The sequence below is a fragment of the Salmo salar genome, chromosome ssa17, assembly GCF_905237065.1.
Source record: "Salmo salar chromosome ssa17, Ssal_v3.1, whole genome shotgun sequence".
In the NCBI taxonomy this organism is placed as follows: domain Eukaryota; kingdom Metazoa; phylum Chordata; class Actinopteri; order Salmoniformes; family Salmonidae; genus Salmo; species Salmo salar.
In genome coordinates this window covers 22,304,420-22,315,000 of record NC_059458.1, presented here as the reverse complement: position 1 = coordinate 22,315,000, position 10,581 = coordinate 22,304,420, and the positions used below count along the sequence as shown (strand labels likewise).

The following is a 10,581-nucleotide window of genomic DNA, read 5'->3' as shown; positions in this document are numbered from 1 at the left end:
ACACACACACACACACACACACACATATATATATATATATACTCATTTATACTCATTTTTACAGGTTGTCCTCCCGTCAGGGTTTCCTTAGATGAACTGGTGCACTAACACAGGGTGTGTGTGTGTGCCCCCTCGTGTGTGTGTGGGTGGAACACTGACAGGCTGTCCAGTCCCAGATGAAGATTTAAGCATTATGCCATCAGTCTAAGAGTTGTTCATTACACAAATGAATGAAATATGTTTCCTGGTAAAGCTATCACAACTAGTTGAACATATCAAATAGGTGTCATTCTCTTTTTGAATGCTGAATACGTTTGTCATCAGTGCCATAGCAATTGTTTTGTGACAGCGGAAAAATAACAATTTTCAAGTAGAGCACTTACCCCCTCCAGTGTTTACAGAAGGTACTGCAGCCTGTGTTTATTAACAAGCTCAAGGTAACACAATCGGCATCAGCTAAATGAGTAGGATGTCAGGAAATGCGTGGCTGCCCTGTAGTGTACTACGTCTCTGGGCCAGACCTCTCCTTAATTAAACAATGTAGTCCGTCTGTTTAGCCTGTGAGGCTACACTCCTGTCCTGACCAGACAAATTCTCCATCTATCCCAAAGTCCCAACTGAGTTAAGCAGAAGGCTCATACTGCTAGGATCTCCCTCCCCTGCCTAACATCATATGGTCTGGCTCCGGTCTGGCTTGGGCCCTGTTCCTATACATTTAGAATACATCCTGAATTCGTTAGGAAGTCAGCACTGAATTGTGTATGGTTGTAGTGAATCCAGTTATAAGTTCGGCAGAGTGACAATGTTTGTCTGAGACTGAACAGCCGTATTCACCTTGATGTTTTCTGAGGACATGCTGCATGCTTTGACCGACCGCTCACTTGTTCAGTTTGCTTATGTTTTGCTCCTGACATCTTTTGCAACCAGGGTCTGGTGTGTTTGTGTTGATGTGGTTTTGGGGTAGGGGTTGTGGTGGGGTTTGTAGTCTTCTGGGTCCACCATGTGGTCAATCCTGGGTCTGGCAGACAGCAGAGTATCGTATGCAGGCTTTTGTTCCTACCCAGTTTAGACTCACTGGATTAAATAAAATGTTTTTTTAAATTAAAGACCACGATAAGTTGAAATGGTTGAATCAGAATAATGCTGGGCTGGAACAAAACCCTTCACACACCATACCCTTGAGGACCTGAATTGGCTACCACTTACCTTGATCCAGATAATAACTCCTCTGTTCTCTCCCTCTTTCCTCTCTCTCCTCCCATCTCTCCATCCCTCCCTTACAGAATGCAGACAAGCTGTATAATGGCCAGCTATCGGAGTTCACCCCGCTGGCATCTCTCCACGCTCCCACACGCAGGAGGGCCGACCACCAGAACCCCATTCCCAGAAGGTCTGAACCCTTCACCAAAAAACTCATGTTCACCCACTGGAGGGGCGGGCCCGACTACTGCACTTTCACCCCACTCCTCCGATTCGCCGGCAACTCCAGTCACTCTGGGGCTAGCTACGCCCACAATGGGGCAGGGCCTGAGACCTCGGTGTAGTCTAGAGTGGAGTTTAGTCTGATTTAGACTGGAAGTCTAGACCAAGATTTCAGTGTTGAGCAATTGACCACTGGAACAATCTGTCCTCTAGACAATAGATACCTAATCTAGACGCGTACAGTTACCAATGCCATTGTGAAAAAGCAAACAAACACCAAATCCACACAGAAGGACGATCCACATGATCCACAGTCCTAGGGCTGTGTTGTGTTAGCACAAGGAGCTGAGTGAACTGAACAGACTTGGCTCCAGGCAAGCAGTGGCTGTGGATTGGTGGAAAGGGCCTTGGCTCCACCCAATACTGTCTACTGTGGGTCCGACCCCTCAGACCCACCCTGCAGTGTGTGTGTGTGTGTGTGTGTGTGTGTGTGTGTGTGTGTGTGTGTGTGTGTGTGTGTGTGTGTGTGTGTGTGTGTGTGTGTGTGTGTGTGTGTGTGTGTGTGTGTGTGTCACTCCCCCGTATCTGTCTGTCAGTGATGATGTCATTTAAAGTGTTTGTCATAAAGGATGTCACTCCCCCGTATCTCCCTGCCGCTGTCAACTGTCTGTCAGTGATGATGTCATTTGAAGTGTCATAAAGCAGGGATGTCCAGTATGAATGGAAGATGTTCAGAGGTATTGCATGTGCATTAACTGACCACACTTTCCTGTTTCTCTTTTGTCTTGTCTTTTCCTCTCTTCCTCTCTCTTTCTGTCCTGCTTTTTATAGAACAAACTGGTGTTGCCTCTGTGCGTATCTCTTATCCAGGAACACGCCATAAGACACTAGTCTTTTCCAGTTCAGTTGTAAGTGGCGAGGCCGTGATAGTGGTTTATCTCTACTGGACTAGAGACAGTTCTGTGTGTGTAGTATCCCGTGTCATAGACTGTCCTTGTGTCTACTGTACAGTGATGTGATTATACCTCCATTCCTCCTTGTAACCGTCCCATTTCCTGACATGGAAGCTGAGGCATCCTGCCTCACGTAGTGCTGAGGAACTACAGTGGTAAACCAGTATGCATGGGAATCCTTTTCCGCCTTAACATCTACACAGTGTTTCCTTTGAAATACACAGTAGTCTGGAACCAAAGGATCAGAAAATACTTTTTCAATGGCTTGCCTTGCTGGTTATTGCCTTACACTGAGACTGGGTGGGACAGAGGAAGAGAAATTCTGCCTTACGCCACACCAGGATTGGTGGACAGTATTAGATAGGAGAGAGAACCTACTTTGTTTCTGGGCTTTAACGTTGTCCATGTAGATATCTAACATCTCTCACACTCAGATCTGAAGCCTTAAAGAGCAGTGGATCTCTGTTACAGAAATACAACATGTAGAATGTAGACATTATGCTTAGCTGCTTTGCTCTGTCCCTTGGCATAAATAATATTGAACATACCCATAGAAGTCTCACACGATGCGTGAGAGCCTCATGAAGGTGTTATAAGAGTGTTATAATTGTCTCACAAGAGTCTGTCAGGGGTCTTAACATCTCATCTGTCACTGTGTGCTCTCTCCCTCCCTCAGATCTTCTCTGATGCTTTTATGTTTCATTTTCTCCACTTTCTTCATGTGTTTTTTTACCTCTACCGTTTCTCCTCTTGTTCCTTTTGAAGTGATGCTCGTGTGGATCTGTCCTCTCGAGCCTCACTACATCTCCTCCTCACTGCCACCTCCTCTCATCCTCCACTCCTTCTCTCATCCATTCATCCATTCACTCCTTCATCCGGTCATGCATCCCTCCATCCGTCTCATAAGAACACAGTCTGTGTGGTGGGTGTAAGGAGAGAGAGAACGAGAAAGGGAGATGGAGGGGGGACTGTACCAAAACCAAGGTTTTTCTAGACACATTTAGCTGCCCGACAGTAGATGTCTTGAGGTGCATTGTGGGACCGGTTCAAACCAAGAGGAACAAAAGTATATGGATGTCCCATATATAGATAAGGATGTTGTTATACACTGTGTGTGTGTGTGTGTGTGTGTGTGTGTGTGTGTGTGTGTGTGTGTGTGTGTGTGTGTGTGTGTGTGTGTGTGTGTGTGTGTGTGTGTGTGTGTGTGTGTGTGTGTGTGTGTGTGTGTGTGTGTGTGTGCGTGCGCGCATGCAGACGTCTGTTTCATTGAAAGCAGCGATGATATTTAAGATGCTCATCTGTTATTAGGTGGTATTATGAATCTTCACTGAAATGTAAAGACACTGAACATTACACCACAATCACAACTATAACACTGGACATTGCTATGACAAGGTTTACAAATAATGAATGAATTAGTGAATGATTCATGAATGAATGATTACAGTGGATGACTAAATGATGAGCGACCGGCTGTAAGGAAGTGGATGACTCCAGAAAGGGTGAGAACTAGTGTTTTTATCAGCACTTCTGTGGTCATCTGTTCGTTAGAGGATGAATGAGACTGGTACTTAGACAGTTGTTTAGGGTGTTTATAATGTTGACCGACTTGTTTGCATGCTCTGCCTCTGTCGTACCACTGGACGTAATGAGCTTCTCTGTGTGTTTATGAATCAAACAAGCATAACTTCTCTTTCTCTGACAGTTCAACACTCTCCAAACTGAAATATCACGCCTCCTTCTCTTAATTGCTTTGATGTCTAGTCCAGTCAAAACCTATTCCATAAAAGCTTGAAAACTTGAAGCAAACTACGCTATTATAAGTTGACTGTGTTGTCTAGAATTGATTGTATTGAGATTCTTTGTTTGATATTCTGTGTAGCATTTCGTCTCTGTTAGGTTTCCTGTTTGAAAAGGCCTAGAGCTCAACTCAATACTCAGTTGGTTTGGAGGAAAATGTTGGTTTTGTGAGCGACAAACCCTCAGAAAGATGGAGAAAGAGGGAGTATGTGCATTTGACTGTTTTAGTCCTGTAGGTGTTGCTGGCTTTGCTTCAGAATATTGAATGTATATGAAGCCTACTCCTTTAAGCCTGTCATTATGACATATATCTGTGTTTTAGGACCTTAGTAATATCAGCAAACAAGGATGGACGCTATTGAACAAAACTCCCACGTGTCCAACTGTGAGCTGGCTTGTTGCTGTTAGAACTATGTTGGACAAACCACTGCAGTGCATCAGACCGTTTCCATGATCCAGAACGGAAACGATCACCAAATACTGATACGTAGTAGGAATGTAGTGTTTTTCAGGCAGCGATCCTGTTCTGATCAGAATTCTCTCATTTAGGTATTTTTGTATATCTTAGAAAAATCCTGTTTTGTTACTTTTGTATTCAGAAGAGGAGACCTGTTCACTGACTTGTGTTTATTTAGACAATTAATATGGCGTTTTCTAACAACCAAAACAGCTAGAGAGGAACTGTCAAAGACGGAAGAGGAAGCGAGACACCCCACTCACAGCTCTTTGTTTTTTTTCTGGTTCAATGAATGTCAATTAACTAAGTAGACCAGACGAGTTGCTGTTGCTATTGCATTGGTGTCTATGGAAAACACCCAGTTAAGTAGACCATAACATACCATTTTCTTCAACGGTAAACAGCCTGAGTGAACTATCTTAATTTAGCCACCATCTTTGCAACTGTCACGGGGAAGAGAGACATCGCGCAAATGAAACGATATAGCTTTACAATTCTGCTTTCTGTCAATTAATATACTAAGAAATCCAAGTACAATTGTCTCTTCTGTGTTCCTGCACTGAAATAATACATGTTTCTCACATGAAATATGGGTTTGTTTTTAAAGATACTTTGAAAGCCATTGACTATGGGTTAAGGTGTGACCAAATGAATAACTATAGTAGATGTTTATTGTTCTAATATATAACTTTACTGACTTAGTAGGGCTTGAACTTTACAGCCAGCCTTTACAGTTTAACAGAATGTGTATTTCTCTTTTACAATGCATCGGCACATAGCGTTATGACATCACTCATAACTTTGACTATATTTAAATCTATGTATACTTCTGTACACTCTTTAAGGTGTGTATGTATGTATATATATATATATATATATATATATATATATATATATATATATATATATATATATATATATATATATATATTATATATTGTAGTAAAGGTAATTCAATGTACAGTTTTGGGGTGTTTTTCTATTCAGTTTTTAACAGATTGATATCTGTAGATATATGTGGATTTTTGCCAGCCTTTCTGTAGCTATTAATGGCAAACAACTAACGGTACATCTGCTTGTAATAAAACCAAAAATAAAACATGAGTTTGTTGTTTTTGAAAGAAGATTATGAAAGAAACATTAATCTTCCAGTGTTATTAGCCTTACTATTATAATATTTTGTCATATTATATTCAATTTTCAGACATTTTCCCATCATGCACAATAGTTACACTTCACCCAACAGCCAGATGGTGGTGCTGCAGTATGCCTTATTATGGGCTGTATGCCCAAGACCACCCTTAGTGTTGAACAGAGACTGTGATAACTCATTAATGTTCAAGATGTCATAATGATTAGAACGACTGTGTGAGATTTGATTTGATTTGGACATCCTTTTCAGTTTCTGTCAATTTTGTATCCTCTACCGTCCTCAGGCTTCTGGATCTGAGATCTGTCTGTCACGGATAAACAGTATCTAGGCCAGCGTGCTTTATGGCAGAATTTAACACTTCCAGAATCCTGTATTTGTGATGCTTTTATGCTGTTGAAATAAGTTGTTAGGCTCATATTAATTTAAAGAGGGAAAAGACACAGTGAACTAAGTCTATATCCTTACATTTATTTTCACACTTCAAACATGAATTATCCAGCACATTATTCCTAGGACCCTCATATTTCGTCCCTTGTAAGTAGTGTTGGGGGAAACACTTCTGGTGTTTTTGAATGTGCTGAACGTGAACACGGCTATGTGCAGGCAGAGGGGTTGTCCTCTTTAGAGCGGTCCCTGCGCCACTGTGCGCCAGGAGAAGGTTTTAACGTACACTTAAAAACGCTCTCAGCTCCTCACATCCCTGAGGATGGATGTCTGGCAGCGGAAAATAGGATTTACCCAGAACTGAGAGATGGAGATGGAGGGATTTGGAGGGAGAGGAAGCCAGAGTAAGGGAGAAGGAGACGGAAAGATAGAGGAGAGATGGATAAATAGAGGAGCGATGGAAAGAGTAGAGAGAAGAAAGCTGGACTCCCAGTAGGCCTGTAAAAACTTCCATGTGTATTATTCAATCTGTAGACCATGTTATGTAATTATTGAAACGGGGTGTGATCGGGGTGTGTGGATCGTGATCAGGGAGTGTTTGGAGTGGCTCTCACATCCCAGTATCCATGGCATAATACCTCTGACTAGAGAAGTGTGTATGTGTGTGTGTGCTCATGTGTGTATGCACGTGTGTTTGTGTGTTTGCACACGTGTGAATACTTGATAACCTGCGTATGTGTGTATGATGCCCGTGTGTGTGTGTGTGTGTGTGTGTGTGTGTGTGTGTGTGTGTGTGTGTGTGTGTGTGTGTGTGTGTGTGTGTGTGTGTGTGTGTGTGTGTGTGTGGAGGGGTATAGATCAACCTGAGCCTTAGGAGAGCTTCAGGTAGAAGGGAGAGACCTCCTGCTGCAGTACATGAGAATAAACCCAGATAAATTGCAACATAGAGATCTAGCATGTCATACATTTGTATTTATTATGGATCCCCATTAGTTCCTGCCAAGGCAACAGCTACTCTTCCTGGAGTCCAGCAAAATGAAGGCAGTAATGAACGATTGGTGACTTGCATCTATAGAAGTCTCTACTTTTTGCCTGATGTTTGTTAGTACAAAACCATGGCATCTTTTAGCATCTACCCAAATACCCATCTTGGAATATCACTAATGGCGCCTTTATAGCCTGTTGAAGTTTCATGGGTACATTACAATACAGCACATGTTCTGCCCTCAGAGTTGTCAGCCTGTGTGTATCCATGCTAATAACAGAGTCAAACTGACTTGACAAGCCAGGCATTTGATTAATGAATTCTCAGCTGTTTTTGACAAACATTTTGTCACCTGTTGTAAAAGCACAGCATTCACCGCGGGTAGACTTGATTATTCGCTAACATACTGGATTAAAGTAATTAATCCTAATAAGCACTGAAGGACCATCTACAGTGCTATCTCTCTTCTAGAGGCTTGCTGAGGTAGTGATCTTAAAGCAAGGCTGCTATTCACAATGTTTAATGGAGTGTGTACTGCCGAGGCATTCAGACGTGAAATCTCAGAATTAGGTCTGAAATTGCTGTTATTTGCTAAGATTGTTTATGAATCATTACACTTTTTTTTCTTTGTCTGTGGAATTGCCTGTTCATTACTGTCTTCTAATGGTGTTTCTATAACGGATCAGTTCACACCGAGTCGAGTAGACGTGGTGCGGTGGGTTTTACCAGAACTTTTAGTTAGGGAGTTATACATCTAGGGGCAGTTGTTATAGGACCTTCAGCTATGAGAGAAACTATTTTTCTTTTCTATTTTGTAGGAGGGGGGGGGGGGGGGGAATTTTCTTCAATGCAAACATGATTGACTGATTTGAGTCTCTGTGAAGCGAGCACAACACACCATTCAGTAAATAAAACAAACCCAAATCATTGAGATAAGGTTAAATGACGCTCTATATAAAACCAGATATCCAGTACACACACTTCCACAACACCTGACAAGCAACACAGTAGTATATCGCAGTAATGATTTGCATTTGAATAAAGTCACTGCAATCCAAATTCCAAGTCTCTAGCTGCACCCAAACGAGGGTGACCTGATGCAGCCTGGGTGTGTTGACTCCAGATGAAGCTGTATGACCCGTCTCACCCCAGGAGCCATTAAGGCGGAGCCTGTGACAGTTACTATGACACCTGTGACTCTGAGGGCCCGGCACTATGGCCCCTGAACGCTTACTCAAATCAGGAAGTGACTAGAATGGGAGCAGGAGCAGAAAGCTTCACAACACCTCTAACCTCCCGCCTTGATGGAGTCAATTGTGCAGAAATTCCATTCCATAGCCTTTGGGAGCTCATCTCGATGTGACTACACAACACAATACAACACAATACAACTTTATTATTCCCCTATAAGGAGCAATTTAAGAGGGACTCGTTGAGAGCAAAATAGCACAATTACAGTCCATACATCCTCAATGTACTGTGCATGCATCTCACTCTATGTAAGCCTATAGATACATCCATACTGTTCATTCATTCTATTATGGTATATTATAGCATAACATCCCCTTTGTCTCACTACGAATGTGAGAGATGTACTGTATAAGGACTAATACAATTTGATTAACAATAACCATACAGACCTTTTATCATTTGACACGTGATTTAGCAGTTTTACATTGCTGGACAAAACACATGTTTCTACAAACCACAGCCCTATCGTTTTGTATATCACTGTGCCATCATTATTACACACTCTGAAAGATATTATGATCAGAATGAAATAAGCTGTATTTCAATAAGGCTGATATATGCCTCAGGGGAAAGAAGACAGGAGACTGCGCACTGTGGCTCTGTTCAAAGTTAGATCAGTGGGTTGATTGTATGGTAAGAACCATGGGGAGTATTCATGACAAACGGAGGATGACAATATTCCCTCAACTCTACCCAACGAGGAGTTTGTTCATCACTTCTAAGTGTTCTATTAGAATCACAACTCCCTAAATCCTATTTGGATTCAGTTCCATTCCAGAATGTTGAATGGCTTCCAAGTGCCAGTGGCAGTGTATTGCTATTTATTCATATTCTAATAAGGAGAAAAAGACATGCAATTTCTATTGTTAATCATGTTAGGGGACTATTTTACTGTAATGTAAGAAGACAGGGAGGATCAAGATGAAAGCCTACGCGATTTGGAAGCATTATTTTCAGAAGCTCTTCAGTTATGAGACCACGTTAAAAATATAATATGCCAATTCAGTTCTAATCACACCGATCAGAAAGGACACTTTGAAATCAGAAGAGCCAGACCTGAATATTAAATAAATGATGACAGAGTTCTACGTACGGGAGACCCATGCATTTATATTCACTTAGCCTTTATCTCAATTATATTTTCTGATTAAATGTGGTAAAGAATATGTTTTCCTGATGTGTTTTTCAAGTGAGACCAGGTCGAGGCAGGAGCTATCAAACATTTAGAACGTACACTGCCGTTCAGAAGTTTGGTGTCACTTAGAAATATCCTTGTTTTTGAAAGAAAATAAAAAACAATTGTCCATTAAAATGACATCAAATTGATCAGAAAAACAGTGTAGACATTGTTAATGTTGTAAATCACTATTGTAGCTTGAAACGGCAGATTTTTAATGGAATATCTATATAGGCGTACAGAGGCCCATTATCAGCAACCATCACTCCTGTGTTCCAATGGCACGTTGTGTTAGCTAATCCAAGTTTAGCATTTTAAAAGGCTAACTGATCATTAGAAAACCCTTTTGCAATTATGTTAGCACAGCTGAAAACTGTTGTTCTGATTAAAGAAGCATTAAAACTGGCCTTCTTTAGACTAGTTGAGTATCTGGAGCATCAGCACTTGTGAGTTCGATTACAGGCTCAAAATTGCCAGAAACAAAGAACTTTCTTCTGAAACTCGTCAGTCTATTCTTGTTCTGAGAAATGAAGGCTATTCCATGCAAGAAACTGCCAAGAAACTGAAGATCTCGTACAACGCTGTGTACTACTCCCTTCACAGAACAGTGAAAACTGGCTCTAACCAGAATATAAAGAGGAGTGGGAGGCCCCGGTGCACAACTGAGCAAGAGGACAAGTACATTAGAGTATCTAGTTTGAGAAACAGATGCCTCACAAGTCCTCAACTTGCAGCTTCATTAAATAGTACCCGAAAAACACCAGTCTCAACGTCAACAGTGAAGAGACGACTCCGGGATGCTGGCCTTCTAGGCAGAGTTGCAAAGAAAAAGCCATATCTCAGACTGGCCAATAAAAATTAAATATTAAGATGGGCAAAAGAACATAGACACTGGACAGAGGAACTCCAGATACTCAACTAGTCTAAAGAAGACCAGTTTTATTGCTTCTTTAATCAGGACAACAGTTTTCAGCTGTGCTAACATAATTGCAAAAGGGT

The 10,581-nt window shown here is 41.6% G+C and overlaps 1 protein-coding gene across 6 annotated transcripts in view; it reads left to right on the top strand.

The window, feature by feature from the left end:
• Positions 1–2,738, top strand: part of LOC106575518 (phospholipid-transporting ATPase IH) — a 71,354-nt gene extending 68,616 nt beyond the window's left edge. For 2 of the 6 annotated variants that reach the window (XM_045699008.1, XM_045699009.1), the window contains one exon: positions 1,284–2,738. In XM_045699008.1, the coding sequence (XP_045554964.1) occupies positions 1,284–1,544 (261 nt within the window). In that variant the 3' untranslated portion in view covers positions 1,545–2,738. The remainder of the gene's footprint in view (positions 1–1,283) is intronic. The other 4 variants (XM_045699013.1, XM_045699012.1, XM_045699010.1 and 1 more) reach the window with 3 other exon arrangements.
• The last annotated feature ends 7,843 nt before the right edge of the window (positions 2,739–10,581 follow it).